The 27047-nt window shown below is 35.7% G+C and overlaps 1 protein-coding gene across 1 annotated transcript in view; it reads right to left on the minus strand.

Annotated features, from left to right (window-relative positions):
* LOC125651161 (atrial natriuretic peptide receptor 1-like) overlaps positions 1 to 17967 on the minus strand; it is a 37077-nt gene extending 19110 nt beyond the window's left edge. The window contains exons 1-9 of the mRNA XM_056164504.1: positions 17841 to 17967; positions 17497 to 17693; positions 15638 to 15763; positions 14786 to 14921; positions 10867 to 10997; positions 7182 to 7290; positions 3979 to 4060; positions 1913 to 2009; positions 27 to 188 (exon numbers count right to left, since the gene is read on the minus strand). Of these exons, the coding sequence (XP_056020479.1) occupies positions 27 to 188; positions 1913 to 2009; positions 3979 to 4060; positions 7182 to 7290; positions 10867 to 10997; positions 14786 to 14921; positions 15638 to 15763; positions 17497 to 17693; positions 17841 to 17967 (1167 nt within the window). The remainder of the gene's footprint in view (positions 1 to 26; positions 189 to 1912; positions 2010 to 3978; positions 4061 to 7181; positions 7291 to 10866; positions 10998 to 14785; positions 14922 to 15637; positions 15764 to 17496; positions 17694 to 17840) is intronic.
* Between the last annotated feature and the right edge of the window lie 9080 nt (positions 17968 to 27047).

Consider the following 27047-nt stretch of genomic DNA (forward strand, 5'->3'; position numbering starts at 1 on the left):
ATGTAAGTTCCGTAGCTACCACACACCGCTTTTAGTTCCACCAGGTTTGTCATAGTAAGCTGGACTGCCGATAGGGGGCTGATCTTCAGAGCCACCGTCTGACCGTTATACACCGCTGTTTGTGTAAAATGCTGATTGCTAGTAGCAATACTACTGCGATCACGGTCAGTAAGGGATAATGCACTCAGCTACAACACAAAAATTGAGAAATTAAGAATTTTGTTTTAGATATTAAAATGTTTGCAAATAAACAAAATTTGCAAAATCATGAAGTTATCGAGCTCCTGTTTTATCCTGATGATGATTATCAAAAAGATGTTGGAGTTCCTCATGGACAATATTTACGTAGTCTTTGGTGATCAGGTCTTTCATTCTTCTAGATCTCTTTTAAATTGAAGATAATACAAAGCAGTGTAATTTATTGTTTTGAATACATCTATATCTCTCGTTTGCATACAAATCCAGCTTCGTGAGTAAAATAATGCATACAAAATGTTACTATACCTAAAGAATATCATCATATGGAGATAGAAAGAAGTCGCGTATCACCACATACATCACGTATTATAACTACATACTTTTACATCGCCTCAATACGTTGAAAACATTAATGAATTTCTAACGTATTTCCCTACTGTGTCAAGATATATCCCTTAATTACCATTAATCACCCCACATTTCTCTTTGTTAGCTTATCATTCATATCAATAAAGCATACCCCTTATATTATCATTATGCTTTGAATGATATGTTATCCTTTTACTTCATATCTATATTGTAATTTTTCATGTACATCATTATGTGGACTTTACCTTGTACTTTAAAGGAGAAGGCTTATACAGGCGATCCCTGCTGCCTAATCCTTATTATGTTATTCATAATAAAATGCTGTTTAAATTAAGATATATCTTTAAATCCTACAGCTTCGATAAATTACGCTTTAAACTATCATGTTATTTTTAATGGAACATTGATAATTAATGAAAGATGTGTTTTCAAACAGGTGTAGTGGGGACATATTTGGTATTAAAATCATGAGACGGAAATATGAAAATATGAATATAAGTTGCGTCGTAAATCGAAACATTTCGTTTGATAAGCGGTGGACTACAACTACTGAGGTATATATCGATCCTCCTGGAGAGCTACAGTTTTACATGTACTAACCTCAACGCGTCCAATAGATAAGAATCCATTGTTTAAAGGGACTGATTCATGATTTTCCCCAAAATTTTCTTTTTCATTTTTAATGATCAAAATCTACTGTCTAATGTGTTTAAAAGAGTTCACATAAAAATTAAGGTTATATATTATCAAAGAAGCTCATTTTAGAGAATTTATTATTTGTTTTGTAAACAAAGATTGCGGTATGTTATTGTGTATGAAATTGTCGAAAGAAATGGATATCGATCTAAGTTTATTATATCTTTCACATTTTGTAGCAGTTTTGGGGTAAATATGTCATCTAAAAGTTAAAATTTGTGACTATGCAAAATAAAGATGCTTTATATTACAAAATCAATATTTCACTTGTTTGTCTGTATACATAAAAAGACTCGAGTCTTTGTTTACATAACACAAATTTAACGCTAAAATATTGCTTTAATTCTTGCATTCAGAAGGTCAAAATTTTGGCTGTCAATATTAAATGAGTTATATTTTTAATGTTTACCATCAAAAATGAAATATAGTTTTATCAAAAATCGTGAACCAGTCCCTTTAATAGGTTTACACAATATTTTAATCCATTTTAAGATTAATGACATTTCATGAGTTTAATGTGTTCAATGCTTACACATAATCTGACTTCGCAATGATCAAGAAAATAATAAAATGATTTCAAGAAAAATGAAAGATTACAATCGCTACACCTGATCCCCCATTCAATACCTGATTGCGTAAGTTCATTTACCTGACTCCCAATTCCACATTTTTTCCTTTTCATGTTGATGTCATTGAAATTGATTTTCCAGGCCATCTTTAGAACCTGCGTGTCATAATTCCTCTTTCTGTAGAAATAAATTGCATAACAAAAGCATCATTGTTATGGGATAGCTAGCAAAACATCATTTAAGTAGTATGACAAGCGACATTGATCACGATGATTCGTATTTACGTCTGATTTACGTTAATAACCATGACGCCTTAACGATCAGCTATCATAACCCAACACTTTCCATGTAAACAAGAAGTGTGACTTTCAAAGCTGGAGAACATCATTGGCTTCAGGTTTTGTGATTGATCACTACAAATTATACAGTCATAAGTAAAAGTATTGAGGTTTTAATGTATCCATATCGCAATGTTGTTGCCCAGATTCAAACAAGGGAGATGGACATTATCACCTGCATAATATGGTGTTTATATCTTTCAACTAATTCCATACGCAAGAGAATGTTATGTGTATGATTAATTTTCAAATTGAGGCGGGATACTAACAAATAAGTTCATGTTGCAGAGAAATAAATTATTCTCACTTAAAGTCGGCATTTGGCAAATTCTATGGTCATTATAATTATCTGATTTGCAAAAACAAGCTATCACTGTGTTTAATGCTGTCTGCGATGTTGCATATCAATTTTTAAGCCGTTTTTATATACAAATGTTAACTGCTGATTACTCTGTTAAGATAGAGGGTTCAGGGTGGGTGTGACTGGTCAACAGGGAATGTTTACTCCTCCTAGATAAACGGAGTAATCCGTAGTCAAAATCAGTATGTAAAGAACGCATTTTTCTGCTTAAAGTCCCCAAGTAATGGAGATGATGTTTAAGGATTTCATTATTTTTTAAAGCTTGAATTCCAATTTCTTATTATAAGAAAGGTTGCAGTGGCCATGAAATTCACAATCAATTTTTTTTTAGAGAGGATGTTGATTATGTTCAAATGGTTACAAAACATATATAAGCACCAATCACATCATGTATATCTTCCGAGTGGTTGAAGTGACTCAAAAATACAAAAGAATATACTCTAATATCAAAACTATACTATATCAAATGTTTAATTTTGATATTCCAAGCATTTAATAATAATTTAGAGTGCACAGTAAATGTATAACACATACGTTTAGATAAACGTGAATGAAAAGGTGACGATAACAAGCAGCGATGAATTTCATAACTCCTTTCACAATGTAGGGATACAAAATTAAGCGTTAGTCAAATAGGCCCCTTGGGATCAGGTGCCTAAGAGACGCAAGCATCCCCTGTCGACCGTTCACACCCGCTATGAGCCCTATATCTTGATCAGATAAACACAGTGATCCATAAAGAAAATTGGTGTGTACAGAACGGCCTAACAATTGGTATCAAACAATTGAGACAACATTTGACTCAATGACGGGTTGTATGGGCAAATTAGATCTTTGTAAAGACCTTAGAATTTTCGAAATTCTGACTTTAAACGAGATTGGTGAAATCCCGGTAACATCAACTTGTTTTTCAGAATCCTGCTTCAGTGCCTAGGAGGAGTAAGCATCCTCTTTTAACCGGTCACGCACGTCATGAGCCCTATATCTTGAATCTGTACTCAGATTCAGTGTATAAATACCGGCCTAACAATTGATATAAAATACGTCAGACAGCGTTTGACCCAAATGACAGGTTTTATTGGCAAACTAGATTTTTATAACGAACATAGATTTTGCGAAATCCTGGCATTAAACAAGACTATTTAAACCCTTGTAACATCGAATTGTTTGTCAGTATCCTGCCTCGATATAAAACAAATATACGCACAACATTACCGCAAAAGTGCTTATTTACGTTGGGGGTTAAGTACGCGTTTTTCCACGTCCAACATTTAGCGTAGGGGAAACACGGGGTAACTAAATATAACGTATACTATATTAAATATTTATAACTATACGCGTGGGGAAAATTTAAACACTTATTACGTGACCGCGTAATTAGTATAAATTTTCCCCACGCGTAAATAACCACTTTTACAGTACGCAGAATATAATTACAACTCCATACCTGATATACAATCCCGTGATGATAACAGCGATGAGAAATACGAGGATTCCACAGAGAGAGACGGTGGTTGTTACCGTATTGTCTGTAATATCAAACTTATAGAAATGACAAACCCGTTATCATAATCAATTCAGTTTCGCTGAAATATGGTATTCTATGTGTCATTAAGTGATGTCCGCTGCATATTAAGAGATGGCCCATTAAAACACCAGGCAATGCATAATATATGGCTGCAAATCTACTGCTAATTGGAGAAACATTGGGACACACCAGAGAGCTACATGTCCACCCCTTACAAAAACATTCAATTTGCAGCGCAGTATTTTCTTCGTACGACTGAGGTATTATATTGCTGTGTCCTTGTATCACCGTCCCGACATTTTGATATAAAAACTTCCTTACATATTATCCTACTACACCTGTGTCCACCCATACCTTTAAACATTCATTAAAGCCCCGCTCTAAATGAAAACTCAATTTCAAATAATTTCGTTTGTTGAATTTCGTTTGTTGGCAGTTGGGCTGCCAGACTTTTCGAATCCCGTTCATTTTCATACTTTGAAAATCACACGAATATTGTTCCGGAATTGTTTTGTCCAGCTTGTATATTTTTAATGCACCGGAAACGCGCAAACACAAGAATAAATGACAGATTGTGAGAAATGCGAACATATAACATGTAAACACCGAATATTCACAATTCAGTATTACAGCATTTCTTTTCAGGTCGCAGGTATTGAAGATAAGTGTTTATTACAATCATATTTGATGAAACGTCTTGTTAACTAATCTAAAGTAACATCTTTTTCTGATTAGTACTTTGTGTGTGGATACACGTTGTTTATCTGTTTGTTTACTTGTACCCAGCAGTATCAATGAGTTGCCATTTTACAATTGATTCTAATTATTTTGTGCAAACTAATAATGTAAATTAGGTTATTTTGACATTTTGGGGTGTCTAAGCGCCATTTTAGGTAGAAAAGATACAACCTTGGGTCGCAATCCCACTCCCCTATCTAAATATATTTGGATCCAATTCTGTGGAGTTACATTAACAAAGTTGAGTGTACAATATTTTGTTCCGGTAGGAAGATATGTATGCATTGTATGCATGCATTAATTGCTATTTATTTCATTGTAGGTTCCTACCACCTTTTTGTCATAGATAAATGTATGGAAACTCATGAACTGTCTTCCTTCTATTTGGTCACAAGGTTCATATATGTTTTAATGTTTTCTCTATATCTATAAACAACACTAATACCTGATATCAAAATATCCATACAGCAATGCAATACCCTAGTCGTGTGCAGAAATATCAAAGGTATCTGTAAGAGGTAGAGCTATAGTTCTCAGATGCAAGGTGAAGATAACGAACAGTGATCAATCTCATAACTCCTATAAGCAATACAAAATAGATAGTTGGGCAAACACGAACCCCTGGACACACCAGGTGGGATCAGGTGCCTAGGAGGAGTAAGCATCCCCTGTTGACCGGTCACATTCGTCGTGAGCCCTATATCCTGATCAGGTACACGGAGTTATCCGCAGTCAAAATCAGTGTGTCAAGAACGGCTTAACAATCGGTATGAAACACATCAGACAGCATTTGACCCAATGATAGGTTGTATTGACGAACTAGATCGCTATAACGACCATAGAATTTGCGAAATTTTTACTTCAATCGAGACTGTTGAAACCCCTGTACCATCAACTTGTTTGTCAGTAGCTTACCTCGATTTAAAAACTGACTATATGCAGAAATGTCATGAGACCTACAGTTTTGTAGCTACTTATAATGTAGGTGGCAGATTACATTTCAAGTCCCTGCAGTAGTGTATTTTCTGTGGTTTGTTTGGTTATTATATACATGTATTTCAGCAATGTTAATATTCATTTTTCTGCCCCAAATGTATTGCTTATGATACAAATCGTTGTTTTTTGTTTATTCCTACAAATGTCAATAACGCAAAGCCTTATCTTCCCATTATAATGGTTTCTGTTATAACTTTCACGAAAAATTACTGAAAATATTAGAAATTAGATTTCTCAAATATAATTTGTTTTTATCAAAAGCAAACGTCTCCCCAGCTACCCAAAATGCAAGTGCTCCAAAGTACACCCCATCCCCTTGATGTACAGCAAAATATGGAAGAGAAAGCAAGAGCGTGCATTGAGGAAAGATTCAACATCGATGTGAACAATATCATTGTTGCATATGAAAGGTGTAGATAACGAACATTGATTAATCTCATAACTCATAACTCATATAAAGAATATATAACAGAGAGTTTGGGGAAACACGGACCCCTGGGTATACAAGAGGTAGGAACAGGTGCCTAGGAGAAGTAAGCATACCATGTTGACCGATCACACCCGCTGCGAGCCATATATCTTGATCTGGTAAACGGAGTAGACCGTAGTCAAAATCAGTTTACTATAACGACCTAACAATGGCTGTTATTCTGAAGTACTAGTAGGAAAGTGAACATACCCTTATACATGACAAAAGATACATGTATAAACACTCTCCTCTTTGATCCACTGTTACTTATTGAGAATATTAGATCCCTAAGTCAAAACAATGTGAACGAAACGAAAATATCAAGGCTATTCAATAAACTATATAGGGGGAGAAGTGTTCACTTCTCTTACATTCACTATAACTCCAAGGATAACAAATACATGCTCCTGTCCCAACAATATGCACATCAATGAAGTGTTGTACCAAGCTTCAAGACTTTCCAATAAGCTATACATGAGAAGTGCTCGCAAGATTTTGTGACAGGCAGATGGATAGACCGCCAGAAAGTACAAAAACCAATACGGGAAAAGGGGAGACATAATTCTAAATTAATATTATACCGGGTATGATCGTCTAGTTTACATTCACCAAAGAATTATCGAAAAATCGAAGTGCCATTTTGATCTCAGCCTGATTTTACAATGAGTAGCGTCTCAAATGAGTGCAAGAGTATCTAAAAGTCGAGTGATATGACTATGCTTTCACAGTAAACATTTTAGTAAATACATGTTGCACATGTATAATAAAATTTATCAAATGGGGTGCAAAAAGGTGATTTTGGGAACATCTGATTTCAGTATTCACATGTCTTTAGGTACAACTGTCGATTCATTAATACAGATACGAAACAATGGATGATTATTTAATATGAATCACTTCCGTTAGAAATACATGCTACCTTCAATAATTGGTGGACAGAATTCATAAACAAAGCCACACAGTGGAGTACTCAGAGGCGCATTCCCGTCAGATGTCGCCCATAACGGGTCATACCAGATCGTCACCATCTACAATATCAATTATATACACCATATTTACTGACCATTTACAGTATCAATGATATAAACCATGTTTTACTAAAATTAGATGCAACTTGCGGGAAATTCTGATACTAGTCTTTAATACTCTATCTATATGTACATGTACCACCTTTACTACATTTATATCGATGACGCTTTGTCTATTAACAATAATAACTTTCATTCATATGTCGATTTGATATATCCTTGTGAGCTCGAAATAAAAGACACCACAGCGTCGTCCACTTCTGCTTCATGCTTAGATATTTTATTGAAAGTAGACATTAACGGCAAATTGACGACTCAACTGTCTGACAAACGGGATGATTTCAGCTTCTCCATCGTCAACTTCCCATATTTATGTAGCAATATTCCATTATCACCTGCTTATGGTGTTTATATATCTCAACTGATTCGATATGCAAGAGCTTGTTCTGCGTATAGTCAGTTTTTAAATCGAGGTAAGCTACTGACAAAAGAAGTTAATGGTAAATGGGTTTCAACAGTCTCGATGGAAGTCAGCATTTCGCAAATTCTATGGCCGTTATAACGATCTAGTTCGTCAATACAACCTATCATTGGGTCAAATGCTGTCTGACGTGTTTCATACCGATTGTTAAGCCGTTCTTGGCACACTGATTTTGACTGCGGATAACTCCGTTTACTTGATCAGGATATAGGGCTCACGGCGGGATGCTTACTTCTCCTAGACACCTGATCCCACTTCTGGTGTGTCCAGTGGTTCGTGTTTGCCCAACTATCTATTTTGTATTGCTTATAGGAGTTACGAGATTATCTTCACCTTGCATCAGAGAACTATAGCTCCACCTCTTACAGATACCTTTGATATTTCTGCACACGACTAGGGTCTTGCATTGCTGTATGGATATTTTGATATCAGGTATTAGTGTTGTTTATAGATATAGAGAAAACATTAAAACATATATGAACCTTGTGACCAAATAGAATGAAGACAGTTCATGAGTTTCCATACAATTATCTATAGGATATAGTGCTCACGGTGGGTGTGACCGGTCGACAGGGGATGCTTACTCCTCCTAGGCACCTGATCCCACCTCTGGTGTGTCCAGGGGTCTGTGTTTGCCCAACTGTCTATTTTGTATTGCTTGTAGGAGTTATGAGATTGATCACTGTTCGTTATCTTCACCTTTCATGTATCACCTTTACTCGTATGATACACTTGTACACGTAGGTGCTTGAGGGAGCCAAAACAGAGTGGGAGTTTACAGTCCACAGACCATGACAACACATGGCCTACTTTCAATTTTGTATCCAGCCCTGCGAGGTCACTTCGCTCCGACTCGTCATACCAATTGATTGTACCCCGAGTCCGATCAAAAATGTACGATGGCCAGAGTGGCACCATCTTTTTGGAATGAACTTCCAGTGAAGTTGAGAAAATAGAGCTTAAGACCCATCTTTTAAGAGATGTGAGATGTATATGTTTTTGGTTTTATTGAGTAATTGAACTCTTTTTATAGATAATTTAAGTCTGTTTTATTATGTTATATGCTGTACTTGTGTAAAGCGCTTTATGAGTTGTTTTTATTATGATTATCATTATTATTATCATATCATAATTATTATTCTTTAAAGGAATTGTGAGGTATATCGTTATTTTCACTTTTTCAAGAAATGTGTTTTCTCAAACTTTGATTAAACATGTACTTTGTAGTTTCCAAGGATCGTTGACACAAAAATATCATTCTCCTTATCTTCTTACAACAGAGTTGCAGATAGATATAAGGTGTTCGAGCAATGATATGTTCCTTACTGTGTGTGGTTGTTTTCCAATCTAATTTACATCTCTTACCCGAATCATATCAGGATTAAAGGAATGATACACTGTATACAGACATTGGTTGTCATTGGTTTTAAAATTTACAGGTGAAAAGTCAAGGTCGCAGGAGGGAAAATTCCTAATTTCTTTTCTTGGTGACAGGTGAATGTTCACGAATTGAAAGGACCAAATTTTAGGGTTTCTTACATTATGTATACACGATTTCTTAACCGATCCAATCTGGTTACTTGCACAATAGTTTGGTTCTTTTTGGGTTCGAAGGAAACAGATGAAATGTCAAGGTCATTGACAGGGATATACATGTAGTTGTGTACAATATTAAAGCTACATTTTTCATCTGTCAAATGGACAATAATAATATATTTTGCAAGGTCAATAGCTGGTTTGGGATTTCAAAATCACGAGATAATGTAAAGGGCACTTGAAGATGAAATTCCGAAATTTCTTATATTTAGGATTCTAGCTAAAATATCCACATTTCATTAAGATATATGTGAAAGTTTAAGATCAATTCAATGGAAAATTATTAATTATTGTGTACCTGTGTGTACGATTAAATTATTCTTCAGTACATGTGATTGCTTATCAGTTTTATGTTTCGCTTCTCTGACTTGTATCTACGTGCGTATATTGTATAGTCTTCTAATCTCACTGATAACCCAGCGTCTGTATTACGATTGTAAGTATATGTTATGCTAGATAAGATGGTGAGGATACCAAACTGATCAATCTCATAACTCCTAAACTAAACAATATATAAAATAGAGAGCTGGGCAAACACGGACACCTGGGCATACCAGAGGTGGGGTCCTGTGCCTAGGAGGAGTAAGCATCCCCTGTCAATAGGGACACACCCACCGTGAGCCCTACATCTTGAAAAGTTAAACGGAGTAATCCGGAGTCAGAGTCAGTGTGCCAAGAACAGTCTAACAATCGGTAAGAAGCATGTTAGACAGCGTTTTCCCCAAGACAGGCTAGGTCGTATTTGGCAAACTATATCATTATAACGACCATAGAATTTGCAAAATACTGAGTTCAAACGAGACTATTGAAACCCCTGCAATATCAATTTGTTTGTCCGTCTCGATTTAAAAACTGGTCATACACAGAACAAGCTCTTGTGTATCGAATCAGTTGAGATATATCAACACCATAATTATGCAGGTGATAATGGAATATTGCCTAATGAATATGGGAAGTTGACGATGGAGAAGCTGAAATTATTCTGTTTGTCATAAAGTTGAGATTTTAGTTTGGTGTTGATATCTATTTTCAATAAAGTATCTAAGTACGAAGCAGATGTGGAGGACTCTGTGGTGTCTTTTATTTGGAGTTCACTAGGATATGTGGAAAAATCCAACAGGACTTGTTTTGCTTATTTTATGTTTTATTCGAGATTTTTTTAACTTAGATAAAGACGCCACTAGTTTTAGGTGTCACCAACTTTAACTTCATCATGGCGTGCAGGGTTGTAACAGTGGTGATTATTTATCCTGCCAACGCTGAAGCTCTGTTTTAGGTCATATCCGAAAGACCCGTGACTTTCACTTTTAATTAATGTCGGCTGCTTGGTAAAATGATCACTACGATATTTTACTGATAAAATACAAATGTACATTTTAATATCTAGATTATAATTTTCATAAATTTATTAAGCTTGAATGCATTTAAAGAATTCGAAAGGCAACATTTCGCTGTAATGACTGCGTCAAACAGAGTACCATTTCTCAATATTGACCAACCTCTGACTTCTCCAGATACGTTTCTACGATGGCAAATATCCTGGAATCATCGCTCGTATTCTTCAGGTCCTCTACCCAGAACATGGGCTGTTTATCACCATTACCGTCAAAGCGAATCCTACCACTCGTACCTTTAATAGAAAACGTTTGTCGTGAACTATACATAATCCAATGTGTTGTATCTTACTGCACATACTAAATAAGTAAAAGGCAAATAAACGTCACCGAAACATAATGACATTGTGTTCGGAACAAAAATGCCAAGAGATTTCGGCACGCCTCGTCCCCAATCATATTGTTTCAAAAACAATACCTGTGTACTTTGTTTATCCTGCAACACAAGATGAAGTAAAATAGAAATTTGCGTACCGTTTCGTTTCGTTTGTTTGTTGTACGTCATTTTGAGAATTTTTCGCTTATATTGAGACGTCACTAGATGTAGGTGAAGTACCACAAATTTAGACCTATGCTAAGCGCTCAGGGTCGTAGCAGTGAGAGTTCTTTATCGTACCAACGCCTGCCGCGACACGGAACACGGGACTTCCGTTTTTAAGGTCATATCCGAAAGACCCGTGGTTCTCACTTCTAATTGTCCAGCTATTGGCTAAGGAGCAATCACTACCTATATTTATGTCTTAAGTTTTATGTGGCCATGATACAATCGGGGTTCGAACTTATGACATCCCTGTTGCTACGAGAGTGCTCTACCACTGAGCTTCCTCCACTGATAAATTGCTCATCATACATTAAAAATATGACTTGGATACATCATAATGACATTTGCAACTGTGACTTCACTGGAGACTTAGAACGTGAAAATAAAAACAAAGAGCTCAAGACTATAGTGATAAAAAATATACTGATATAAGAGTATACTGATACGATATTATACTGATTTTAACCACGGGTTACTCCATTTTACTGATCAAGATATTGGGCTCACGAAAAGGGTGACCACTTGCTTCCACCTTTATGTTTTTAATATCCCACCGCTAGTGAAGCTGAGATTAGTGTATCTGTGACGTCACAACTGTTACAGCAATTTTTCTTCCCAGTCTTTCTCGTATTGTTAAGAAATGAAAAATAGAAACTCCATTTGTTCTTTGGACGAGTGCTGCTTCAGGCTTAATCCGCCCTGAGCCTTAAATCTTGATTTATATATTTGTTCTCGAAAGTTGTACTTTAATTTCGTTTAAAGAGGTGTGTACAATGTATTTTGTTATAGATCTGAAGATTTATTAAAAATTAATGCAATTTAAAGATATTTCTACACATGATATACTTCGTTACTAGCTTGAAAATACGGATGTATATTTAATTGCTGTGATAAAATTTAGAAATTCATTTCAAAATTAAGGATTATCTCCCTCATGCATAGCTCTGATCTTTAGACGAATTTGACTCCAGTCTTTGACACTCTGGTTTTTTTGTTGGTTTTTTTTTTTTTTTTTTTTTTTTTTTGGTTTTTGGTTTTTGGTTTTTTAGTACTTACAAGTTTATTGTTATTTCGAATTTCCAATATTTTGGCTTGAGCATCACTGAAGAGACATTGTTTGTCGAAATGCGCATCTGGTGCATCAAAATTGGTACCGTATAAGTTTTACATTACGGCCCCTGGGTCGAGGCCTCTGCTGGTGGACTATTAGTCCCCGAGGGTCTCTACAGCCCAGTAGCTAAGTACTTCGTTACTAGCCTGAAAATACGGATGTATATTTAATTGCTGTGATAAAATTTAAAAATTCATTTCAAAATTAAGGATTATCAAATACATGTACCTCAAGGGCCTCAGAGTCGACTCGCCCGCGATTTTCGACAAGGGATGGGGTATATAGCACCGTCTTATATATGCTTTAACTCTGAATCTTTAAAATATGGTAAAAGATGCGTATCATGCTGAACTAGATATCTATGGATATGTGATGTCACAAACTACGAACACGACACATCGGCTAGAGGAATTTACCCATAAAAGCTTCAAACATTGTGTGAACATTAAAGTTCAAGATCAAAGGTCACTATCCATGGTACCTAGCACATTTACACGAGACGATCATTTATCGGTACTTGTATGTCAAATACCAAAAACCTATCGCAAAAGACAAAACAGTATACAAATTATTCTCTTAAAGTCTTCAAATATGATCGCCTCTTCCTTCGTTCTGTTTACATGAAGTATTCCCGCAAAAATGTACCACGTGCGTATGTGAATGATGTTAACTCGTTCGTTGTTTATTTATTTAAACAAAGAAAATATAGAATTCGTTAATTCATTTCAGATACATGTTCGCCAGAATTCTGTTAGAATAATGGATTAACATGTGGAATAACACTGCTAATGTGAGTGTAAGGAATAACAACACCGGGCAGAGATTGTACATAACGTATTAATGCGCGTACATGTTGTCTCCAAATCAAATGATCAAATTTTTTTATTGCAATTAGGTAACACTGCATTTAAATCCAAGAACACAATAACCAATACTTTGTTTAAACCAACCACTTTGCTATGCACAATATTTCCCATATTTTGTCGAAATTTCAATGACCAGAGATTAAGAACTATTTGCATTATCTCGCGTATGTATCAATAAAGGTTTGTACTCAAAATCTGAAATGTAGTGTCTGTGGTAACAAGGTCTTCTCGCTATCGCGAGTCGACTCAAAAAATATGTCAAAAGCATCAAACATTTCGACATAGGTTCAAGATACATGTAAATCAATTTAGGTGCAGATACAAAAAACTCCTGAAATGTTTCATTCTAAAAGTTCTTTTCATCGAATCCATCAACTTTGACGCCATGTTGAAAACACAAACAAGGCTTGTGCCTTGATTTGAAAATGAAAAGTTTACATGTCTTGAATACATATGTGCGTCAGGTTTTAAACTTTATGTTTGTTGCTATGTTTTACACGTATCAGATACTGTCATATTAATTGATTATCTAATTTGTTTTCAACAAAATCGTGTCGATTCAAAGGGGTTTTATTTGAATATTTTAAGTAAGATGTTTTTGAAAACAAAACTACAGTACTCTTCGTACCATTGTGCATGTAAATTCACGTGATATGCAAATAGTATTATGTATATGACGTATGGGTTTACTGCATCTTTTCATAATTAAAAAAAAACACGGCTAAACGTCGAGGAAATTGAAAACCAATTTACATTAGTGTCCATTAGCTTTGCCAAGTTTAGGTGTACCGTTGACATACATTTGTCAGTTTGCTTGCCCTTAATATGATCCATTACTATGCTACCATTTTTGTCACTAAGATGTTGTCGTTTGCTATATTTAAAGTTAACATGCTACAAGTAATAAGCTCACTGTTGATATGCTGCTATGATTACGTAAGCTAAAAGACTACCCTTTTCCGTGATAGATATTAACATGCTACTTTACCTGATTACCATTGATATGTAACTGTTGCTTTGAACATACTAAATCAAACATATTATTGCTGTGTTATTGTTGTTATATTTACCATTGCTATTGGATAGGTTGCACAAACCGCCGTGGTGGCCGAGAGGTTAGAGCGTTCGCCCCGCATGCGGAAGGCCGGGTTTCGAATCCCGGCCGCGACAGACCTAAGTCGTTAAAATAGGTAGTGACAGTTCCATCGTCAACGCTCGACATCAGGTGTGAATGTCACGGGTCCTCGGATATGACCTTAAAAACGGATGTCCCGTGTTACAGAAGGTGTGGCACGCTAAAGAATCCTCAATACTCAATGACCGTAAGCGCCGAGCATAGGCCTAAATTTGAAGCCCTTCACCAGTCTTGGTGACGTCTCCATATGAGTGAAAAATTCTCGAGCGAGACGTTAAGCAAGATACAATCAATGTTTACGCACTAACTATTTCATTGTTACTATCCTTAAATCATGCATATCATGTAAACGCTACTGCTGCTAATTTTACCATTATACTTGAGGTTTTGTGTGAACTCAAACAGCCCTGTTCCGTTCCGATGGTCCAGACCGTTGTTATAACAATGCTCCCACCATAGAACGGCAAGGTACATGGAATCGTGCAGAGTAGGGGAAGCTGTCGACGGCTGCAGTGATGAAAAAATGTTCATACTCAACCAAAGAATTAAATTTACTTTCGCGATTGTACGTTGATTTGATATTACAAACTATATGTAATGTATAGGAGGGCGGATCTAGATGGGGGTCCAAGGGGTCCGGACCCCCTCCCCCTTTTGCGGACCAAAAAGTTTAAGAGTCATTCAATTTTAACGAGTCTTTGAGTCAAAATGGTACATAAGTCAAATTTATCAAGACCACTGATATATATTTACGACATTTTCCTGAGATACAAGTATCACTTAAGAAATATTAAAAAGTATATGTACATGTAACATAAAAGTTTTCTTTAAGAAGAAAACAATTTGAAAGTGAAAAAGAAGCACCAAGAAATGCTCAGAATGCAGGATTTTGCACCATTTACCCTAGAGCTTCCCTCAGCCTATTGGGAGTAACCTTTAAATCAGATTCTTTTTTCTCTTTATTTTCAATGCGAAATAAGGTCTGAGTATGGAGATAAGAATGACTAGAACTTTGGAAACAAGTAGTAAATAAACTAAGTATTTTCGTGTATAAAGACTGTCTCACGATCTCCTTATGATGTTATATACAGCAGCAAAGGGGTGAATGGGGAGGGTGGAGGATATGAAAAGTACGTAAAAGATCAAGTGCTAGACCCCCCCCCCCTTCACAAATTCCTAGATCCGCCTATGTGTATATATAAGTAGGAACACTATATATTTACTGATATGCCTTCATCAAGTGCTATGGAGTCGTTCCAGGGCATCTCTGTCATCTTTTGTGGTATTGCTCTATATAGCTCTAAATGGCGTTCCTTGCTGGACTCGTCATACCATCTAACTGGTGTTATCTGAATTGAAACATTCAACGAGCGAACTTATTGACATGGATATTTCAAAATAAGAATATTGATAGTAATACTTGTATTCGACTTGTCGTACAGCGGTTTATTTTGACGGAGTGCTAGTTGTGGAGTTCTAAATCCCCACGATAATAATCACCAATTTGAAATTAAAAACCATTCATATCTGTATATCATATCATGTTTGCACAACTCTCTATTTTGCATTGCTTATGGGAGTTATGGGATTGATCACTGTTCGTTATCTTCACCTTTATAGGATTTATGAGATTGATCACTGTTCGTTATCTTCACCTTTCATCTACATATTCTCTATAATTTTAATCACCAAGTACAGTCGTTGAAATATTTACACAGCTCTACATGCATTTCTAACCTTCGCCAATTTTGAAACCCTAAATGAACCGATATACAGTGTATCAGTTTTAATCGAGCTTATTGACTCCAGAATTAACAGGTTTTATATAAAGCAATGAATGCACTAGAGATTAATTAAAACTATCAGTTTTAATACACGCTCAACATAATTAATTCAACAATCTTATCTTTTTAAAAAAAAAATTAGAGTGCTAGCGCCGTATCTATCATCAACTATGCAAGTAGAGGTTATAAGAAATGTTTAATTAGTTATGAAATTTCCACCATGGTAATTTAAATTTATACTTGGAATTGTTGGGTTTTTTTAAAGACTTTTATTTTCTAAAAATAGTTAAACATGTTATATGAAGGGGATGTGTTAAAGTCCGCCTTTTTTCTAGAAAAAAAAAACCCTCTAATCAGCTGACACCCTCCCCTTTTTGCCACACAAGTACAAGGCATTACTGGCATATATAGATGACAAGATTGAAAACATTCAAACCCTCCATATAACATATTGAAATCAGAAATAATGTGAGTAAAACTCCGACTGGTGACCTCTCCCCACATTTATGGATTGGAACCTTTAAGTAGAAAAGGAATGCTACTAAACTTGATAAAAGATTGAAGAGACAATATCACAATTGAAGAGAATCAGGCTTGGCGAAGTAAACTTCTTGTCTTTTAATACCTCTCTCTTCTCTGTGAAATCAGTTGTTGGCCAAGTGAAGACTTTTTCATGGAAGAAAACACATCTAATGAAATCATACACTATTTATTATTTTTGAAGGTGTATAGGCATAAAAAGATGACGGTAGAATGTTACCATATAACCTTACGAGGACAGCAATGTCGAGGAAAGATCCAAAAGCAAATGGTTTGTTTTTTAAAACATATGACTTTACGGAAACTGCTGAGAACAGTAATCTTCAAGAAAAAGAAGATATTTTTAGCTGAGGCTAACGCGCGTTATAGTATCTGAAGACTAGTTGCATTAATTATTGCTAATCTTGTATTCACAACAATATAAGTACAAGCTTTATCAATGATGTCATCATGTAAAACAAATAAAGTTGTTTTAGACTACTTGTGATAATATCCTTGGAATCCTTGTACTATATAATTAACCCGCAAATAAAAATCAGATATAACTACCTGTAAATTCTTTTTAAACACATTTTTATTGCTTGCGTAAAGAGTTTTAAAATCATCAGGATTTAAACGTAAATAAAATTTGAGATTATTACTCTATATAACTCCCAGAATGCTGTACTATACATATAGCACCCAAGGATGCACATTTGCTGCAAATCACTAACGTATATATTGCTATCGCCCAAGGGCGCTCGCAATAATAAACTCACATGAATAACATGACGAAATGCTTCTCGTGATATGACGTCATTGGAATCGTTCTTGTACCACACCCTGTATCGGTATAAGTTGTCATTCGTTATGAAGTTGGAATCGATAAAGACGTAATCTCCGCCGGTCATGCCGTTGTGATGAGCTCGTATCATTATGTTACGGAAATTGTTTTCCTTTGCACACATAAACACAACTAAACGAAGAAAACACCATCAAAATCATCACATTTTCAGCGTCAAACTAATTTGAACTTCAAACAGATTTTTCACAATAAAATTGTAATTACGAATATAGAAAACGGAGAGTAAAATCATTTATACAGTCAATTTATAGGTCATACTTCTCGCTGATTTCTTGATAATGCGCAGATATTCATCAATCTGACTGTCTGACGGGTCCTCGTCAAAACGCTGATAGGAAGCAACAGTGATCTTATACTCTGTAACCTTGGTAAGGAAACCATTCATCGCATGCAAACACAAGGCTGTAAAATAGACGACCCAAGACAATGTAGTGAGCGCTGATTACTAAAACCCTTAAAATCATCTCAACATCATATTCTAGAATTTATTTTCCACAAAAGTGTAAAAACAATTTATAGATTGCAAAAATATATTCACCGCTAGATGCCTGTATCAGTATTGCAGTTATATTCCAGTTGAATTTGACGAACAGCGATGCCACAGCTAGGCCGGCTTTGTTAAACGTTGAAGACAGTCGTATAAGGGTCCGGAAAATGTGCTTCTTTTCGAAAGTTGGATCGTTAGCTTCCCAAGTGATGTGGGGCAAATTGTAGTAAGGTGTCACATAAGCGGCCCCGAAATTATCTGATTTATAAAATATGATCATGAAGCAGTACTAATATGAAACTAACTGGAAACCGGCATGCATATCACACAAGAATACACTTTTCACAAAATATTCATATTAAGCATGTTCAGCGTATGATCAGTTTTTAAATCAAGGCAGGTATTAACATATATGTTGACATTACAGAAGTTTCAAGAGTCTCGTTATTAAAGTCAGCATTTCGCAAATTCGAAATTTGCCAAGAAAATTAATTTTTTTTCGATTTCTTCCATTATTGGACCAAGGGATCTGATTTTTAAAATTCCCCCATATCTTGCATTATTGAAAAATGGGAACTGATTTTCAAACTAACCTATCTTATATTATTGAACCAAGGGAACTGATTTTTGTATTTAATTTTGAAATCAGAAGCTTTCTTGTGATTTTTCCCTAATTGAAAATGTCTGTCATTAGCCTTGGTAGACAGAGGCCTGTGATGACGGACTGTCATTAGTCATGTAGAAAAGATATAATTTGCAGATACAAGCTAGCACGAAACGCAACATCAATTTTTTTTTTTAAAAATGTTTTCAAACTTACTGCAAATTTCCCCCCACAATACATCGGTCTGATGTTAAAAATCCGCTATCTGTGTTACCTGTGATATTTGTTTACACGATGTAAGTAGCACTGCACAGGAAAAGGTAAAAACCATTTTTGCCATCATGAAACAACCCTATGTTGGTGGCTAATGCACTTACAATTGAAACAAAATTAAACGATGCTGCGTTTGATAATGTTTTGCGAAAGCAAGCATTAGTATGGTGCAAACAGGCGTCCGTCAGCTGGAAGTAACTAGACGTTTTAACGTTCACCCTTGCACGATAAGTCGATTGCTTGATATCATCGCCAAACAGGGTCCATAAATGATCACCCAAGACCTGGACGACCATTTGTGACAGCCCAACATCAACAGGTGTTCATACGGTAACGTCACTTGCAAATAGATTTACGGTTGTCGCGATGACGGCGAACCAAACAATTGGACGCCATGGTAAGGTAATTCATCGTAGAACAGTTTCTAGAATATTGAAACGTCATGGGATTTTCTGCAGAAAATCTGATGATGGTTTACACCTTGAACATAACCATTGACGCCACAGACTGTAATGGGACAGCGGATAAATCAATTCGCTCGCACACTGCGAGATTGATACGGAATGTTCTCTAAAGAAATGGAATCAATGCCCTTGATTGACCCCTAATGTTCGCAAGACCTTAATCAGATTGAACATATTTAAAACGAGTTTCGTTGACATGTGCGCAGACGCCAGCCTCAGTCGCATAATCCACAAGATCGGAAGAGGGTGTTGCTTTTTTTTTTTTTTCAAGAATGGCAGAATATTCTTCCACGAACCATTCAGACCATTTGTCAGTCAAAGGAACGTCTCCTACGCGCCGTCATAAAACACTATAAGTGGATATACCTAGTATTAGTGAACCAAACCAAAATTTCCCCAACCCTTACTGTCCTTGACCTCATTTGTAAATGTAGCCTCCAAGGGAATAGCAATGAAGATTTGAATTGATGGATATAAGACCTTATTTCACATATATTATATACCAGAAATATATTATGGAAAAAACAATACGAGAACTTACACAGTGTTGCGTGTTTAAAGTCCCTCAATATATTTATCGTATAGATATTCAAAACAGGAAAAAAATCTTATTCTTCCCAGATAAAAGACAGGCAATCGGCACTGGATAAGTTTGTCGCAGTCTGCATAATACATGTACAATGACAACTGTAGGAATACAAATGAAATTATAATTCATTTCATAGAGAAACAAGGCTAACGGCGTGTGTGACCAGTCATCAGGCAAAATTTACTCCTCCTAGGCACCTGACCCCACCTCTCGCATAGCCAGAGGTCCGTGTTTGTCCAACTCTCTACTTTGCATTCCTTATTTGAGTTATGAGATTGATCACAATTCGTTATATTAACCTTTTCTAATAGCTACTAACACAGTTAAAAGTTAAACATTAATAAGAAATTCAAAATTCATGTAAGGAAAACACACAGATGATTTGGTCAATTACAGGATGAAGTGGCTAGGAGGAGTAACCAACCCCTTTTGACCGGACACACCCGTCGTAAGCCTTATGTCTTCATTGAGTAAACGGAACAGTCCGTAGTCAAAATCAATGTGCACAGAACGACCCCAACTGGTGTGAAATATGTCAGAGCATTTAACCCAACGACAGGGATAAATGACAAACAATATTTCTGGTGCCGTGAAATTCTTATGTTTTGCACAATTTTGACATGTTATGCATTTGGAGGGTACAACAGAGTGGATTTCAATCTCATTATCCTCCAAATGTATGTTGGTTCTTTTTATTTGTTTTGAGTAAAGTTCAAAGTTTATAGTAAGTAAAATTGAGGAAAATTCAATGGTAGGTTTTTAGGGACAGCTATCAATAGCTCGACAGGGGATGCTTACTCCTCCTAGTAATCTGATCTCACCTCTGGTGTGTCCAGGGGGTCCGTGTTTGCCCAACTATCTATTTTGTATTAGTTATAGGAGTTATGAGATTGATCGCTGTTCGTTATCTTCACCTTTCATGAAACATTTCTCTTATTTGTATTATTGTGCTTTATGTGATAGTAATGCAACATATTCGGTGAAATCAAGATTATTTATATCTCCTTGGAATAGAGCAGGGTCCCAATTAAGATCATTATAATGACCATAGAATTCAAAATTCTGACTTCAAACGAGATTGTTGAAACCCCTGAAACATTAACTTATTTGTAAGTAGCATGTCTCAATTCAAATATTGCTCATACGCAGAACATGCCCTCGCGTATATAATCTGTTGAGAAACACCCTGAATAAATGAAACGAAGGAAAGGATGAAACATCAGAATGAAATATGAAAATAAAAAAGTAAGAAGATACTTTTGTCATCGGGATATTTTTATGGCAGTGGAACAATGTAATTCAAAGTAGACGTTATATACTGTCGCACACTCGATGCACCAATACCTCTTTGTTATGGAAGTAGGAGAATAAAATATTTTTCTAAATTATTTTCATTATAATTACCTCTACAATACAACTTCACTTTATTGTCTTGTTGTGCATTACATTTGTACTTGATATTGTTGATTGATATATATGTGACTTACAGAAGATTCTGGACGTTCTATTTTTAGATCGATGTTTGGGAGAATTAGATAGATGGTGATGTGAGACCTGTTTATTAGCATTGTATACTATTATCCAGAAGTTTTTTTTAGTGTAAATAGACTGTAGATCTTGTAGTAATATGGACTCTGGAGAATTACATTGGATATTACATTACAGAGGGCTGTACTTCAGGGTCGATTTCGATATGCTATAAACAACCTTATCCTCGTGTGTTAATACAGTTCAGCAGTGAACACACAATAGACACTGTTTTGAAAACTTAGGTTACTATGAATTAGTATTTTTCATTGAGATGCTTCTGTAAATAATTGTAAATAAGTTGTTTTTTCTTTGAATCGTATGATTGATTGGTTCTGGTCGGAAATACATTCTGACAAGTCAGTATCACGTACCGCCTGGATGCGGTTCGGAATAAACTGTTATCTTGTTCAGCTTTACTATCTTTCAATGAGAAATTTTAAGATTATACATACAAAGCGAAATTATGAATTTCACCACCCTCACACGATTGAAAAAAGGTAATATTCGTTTAGTGTAAAAGTTACAATTTGTCGATCAAAGTGCTGATTTCCAAACTTTCGAAAAGTCAAACTTTCAATCTCCAAAAAGTTTATTGTGGTCTCGCGGACTTTGAAAATTTAAGATTCATCTGTATATACCTGGTATAACATATAGGGGAACACAGTACATTATCTTAGCCGTCAGATGGGGTAGGGGGCTTTGCGACTTTTGATCATAGTTTTATAAATATTTGACCTTACTGACTCTTGCCTTCGATTACTCATTTCTATGAATAAACACAGAGGAACACGAAAGATTATTGTTGAAGCTCAAATGATAACCAAATAGGGAGAACATTAGCTTTTCTTCGCGGGAAGCGTCATATTTCATGCTTCAAAGCACCACGTGAAAACTTTTTATAGGTGCCTATGATGAATAATTCGATTACATGTGTTTTAAAGAAAGGTGAAGATAACAAACAGTGATCAATCTGATAACTCCTACAACCAATACAAAATAGAGTTTAACTATAGATATATTATTTGCAACTAATTTTATGCGACAAGTTCTTTGAAAAATCATGGAACTATCTCGAAATACAAGAAAATAAAAACATGTTAAATTTCCATTTCTTTTGTTTTGCAGACAGTCTGATCTAGCTATTTACTGTGTTAAATGGGTATGCACTTATTTTAAGTGTAGCCGAAAGGTATATAAAGAATAGAGACTCGGATGTCACTCTGTCACCTGAATCTGAGGATTTCTGCACTCATGTATTCATGAACGAATATGTATCGAGCGACAGGTATCCTAAAGGACAAATTGTCCACCACCAGAGAAACATGCTCGATGGTTAAATGAAAGGTAAATATAACGAACAGTGGTCAATCTCAAAACTTCTATAAGCAATACAAAATAGATAGTTGGGCAAACACGGACCCCTGGATATACCAGAGGTGGGATCAGGTGCCTAGGAGGAGTGAGCATCCCCTGTTGACCGGTCACACCCGCCGTGAGCCCTATATCTTGATCAGATAAACGGATTTATCCGTAGTCAAAATCAGTGTGCCAAGAACGGTTTAAGAATCGGTATGAAACACGTCAGACAGCATTTGACCCAATGATAGGTTCTATTGGCAAACTAGATCGTTATAACGACTATAGAATTTGCGAAATGCTTATTTTAAACGAGACTGTTGGAACCCCTGCACCATCAGCTTGTTTGTCAGTAGCCTGCTTCGATTTAAAAACTGACCATACGCAGAACAAGCTCTTGCGTATCGAATCAGTTGAGATATGTAAACACCATATGCAGGTGATAATGGAATATTGCTATATAAATATGGGAAGTTGACGATGGAGAAGCTGAAATCATCCCGTTTGTCATAAAGATGAGTTGTTAGTTTGCCGTTGATATCTACTTTCAATAATATATCTAAGTATGAAGCAGACGTGGACGATTCTGTGATGTCTTTTATTTCGAGTTCACTGGGATATACTGAATCGACACATAAATGAAAATTATTATTGTTGATAGATAATACATCGTCGATATATTGAAGGCCACAGCAAGAGATATTTTCTTCTCACGTAGAAGTGTTTGAATAAATTCTGCTTCATAGGAATATAAAAACAGGTCAGCTAACAAAGGAGCACAATTCGTGCCCATGGGGATTCCAACAGACTGTTGGAAGACCTGATCACCAAAGACCACGAAGATATTGTCAATGAGGAACTCCAGCATATTTCTTATTTCAACTTCAGAGTACTTGTGAGTGTGATAAGAGGGGCGTTTAACAAAGTATTTTATCTTGGATGACTGATCACTAGATAGGAATATTTGCGTTTTCTATTTTTGTTGAAGAAGCAACTGTCTATGATGTCAAAAAGTCTAGTCTTTGTCTTTAATTTATCATGAGGAATGATCGTGTATAAAGTTGAAAAGTTTTGATGATGTTGATTTGAGAAAAGTTCTGCTATTTCAAGTTTATTAAAAGTTCTTAAGAATTTTTTTAGAATCCACATTTGATTTACACCACTTCTGGCATTTGTAGTCGCACAGTACGTTTTAAGTTTCTCCTTCACAACTATTGATATTTTCGTTAGGAGTAAAGATAGGGGCTTGGTAGAACATTTACCGGATTCAGCAATATATCTCTGTTTGTAGGGTTTTTTTTAAGTTTTGGAATCCAGTATAGGTACGGTAACTTATATTCATCCGACGCACTGACTGGGATATTAAATGTGTATAAAACTGAAGCATGGTTTTGAAGAATTTCGTCCTTTGAAAGAGCAGTTGGAGTATAGGTACGATTTCCAAAAGTGGAGTTAATGCCAAGTTCGATAAAAATACAGTTGTAATAATGAGCCTTACAAAGACAATGTTGTTACAAGCTTTGTCAGCTGGAACCAAAACATAAATTCCGATGCAGTCATATGCAAAATCCACAAAAATATAAAATCATCAAAGGAAAAATTAAGAGAAAGAAAAAGTGCATTGCTTAACGGTCAATTTTCAATTCCAACACAAACAGCATCATCAGCAAAACATGAAGAAAAGCTCTCTGAGAGAAGTGAAAAAAACTTGCCGAGAAAAACAAGTTATTAGTTGCATCGCGGATTCATGTGAGGCAGGCAAGTATCAAAAAATTTTAAATGAAATATAAGGATGGAAAGAATATTGGGTCTGTAGTCCTTTCAGAATTAAGGAAACACCACAGAAATGGAAGTAGAACTCTACGATTGCTGAGAACAACGAGTAAGGTATTTACAGTCGGGGAGGATGAACAAATGGGGTAAGTTTGTCATGGAAAACCCATTTACAGTAAAAGGAGGAGAAAAACATCATTTTATGCTTCAAACACAATTATTTTAACCTGGTTTTTTCAGTTTACTTCCATCATAATGGCATTCCAGTGTTCCTTTATTTAGTACATTGTAAGGAAAATGATTTACTCAAGGCTGTTACACTTCACTCAAAGGAAATTTTGTACATAGCTGTTACAAAACCTCTTGGACTGAATTCCAGTTTTATTGGTGCACCATTATGGGGGTTGTTAGAGGAAATAGGATACATTCTTAAAATGAATGATCAATACAAAATTTCAGTTGACTTCATTCGATTGGTAGTCCGTTCTTGGCACACTGAATTTGACTCCGAATAATTCTTCCTAGGCACCCGATCCCATCTCTGGTATATCCAGGGATCAGTGTTTGCCCAACTCTTTATTTTGTATTTTTTGTGGGAGTTATGAGATTGATAACTGTTCGTTGTCTTCACCTTTCCTACAGAAAGCAGCAAATGATGTAGAGGCAGGGATTGCATTCACCACAGGAAAAGAGACACTATTTAATACCGCACTTGACATGAATGATAAGGTTCTATTCATAACTCCTGGACCAGATGATTCTGTTGAAAAAATTGTTATGCCTCTTCTTCAAATTATATTTCAAACCTTTTAAAGCTATCTACTGTGCAGAATGATGAAAGACCAAATCTCAAGAGGTAGTATTGGAATACTACTGCTGAAGTTATTGTACAAACAATATCTGTTATGAAGCATACTAAGCTTCCTAAATTCGTCCTCGGTCAGTTTGACCATATATTGAGATATGGTCCAAACTCAACACTACTAACCAAAGAATCTTTCCTAATATACTATCACAACAAGACATAAAATTGATTTGACAGTATAAACTTAAAATGATCAAAGAAGCCAGAAAGGAAGTGAAGCAAATCCAGAAGATTTGCTGCTCAACAGAAACGCCATCAGGAATTGGAAGCCCAAAAAAAGGAGGGTCCAACAAGCAGAGAAGTTAACTTATCAAGTATGCTATTATGGTCTTTGACAGAGTGTCGAACAGCTAAAGGAAGCCTTACGACGCTAGCCAGCAATATAATAATTATATCCGGTTACTGCAAAACCTAAAATCGGTCGATTTAAACGTGGATTTCCGGACTCTTGAAAAGTAGAATTTTCTGTTTGATTGCGGTTTCATGAACTTAAAATTTTCGAATTAGCTGTATATCAAGTCTGTATGTAGTACAAATATATATCTTACGTTTTGATGAAGGGTGGCCGAGAAGCAGGTCAACTTTATCTTCCGTGATCATACGGACGGTCTCCCCCGCTGACTGTGACATGTCACTCACAAAACGCGATCCCACACTAAAACAGATCATCTCTATTAACATTGCTTTACACAAAACGCGATCTCACACTAAAACAGATAATCTCTATTAACATTGCTTTACACAAAACGTGATATCACACTAAAACAGATCATCTCTATTAACATTACACAAAACGTGATCTCACACTAAAACGGATCATCTCTATTAACATTGCTATACACAAAACGTGATCTCACACTAAAACGGATCATCTCTATTAACATTACACAAAACATGATCTCACACTAAAACAGATAATCTCTATTAACATTGCTTTACACAAAACGTGATCTCACACTAAAACGGATCATCTCTATTAACATTACACAAAACGTGATCTCACACTAAAACGGATCATCTCTATAAACATTACACAAAACGCGATCCCACACTAAAACAGATCATCTCTACTAACATTGCTTTACACAAAACACGATCCCACACTAAAACAGATAATCTCTATTAACATTACACAAAACGCGATCTCACACTAAAACAGATCATCTCTATTAACATTACACAAAAGGCGATCTCACACTAAAACAGATCATCTCTTTTAACATTGCTTTACACAAAACGTGATCTCACACTAAAACAGATCATCTCTATTAACATTACACAAAACGCGATCTCACACTAAAACAGACCATCTCTATTAACATTACACAAAAGGCGATCTCACACTAAAACAGATCATCTCTTTTAACATTGCTTTACACAAAACGTGATCTCACACTAAAACAGATCATCTCTATTAACATTACACAAAACGCGATCTCACACTAAAGCAGATCATCTCTATTAACATTACACAAAAGGCGATCTCACACTAAAACAGATAATCTCTATTAACATTGCTTTACA

This window comes from Ostrea edulis, chromosome 5 (genome assembly GCF_947568905.1).
Source record: "Ostrea edulis chromosome 5, xbOstEdul1.1, whole genome shotgun sequence".
NCBI lineage: Eukaryota > Metazoa > Mollusca > Bivalvia > Ostreida > Ostreidae > Ostrea > Ostrea edulis.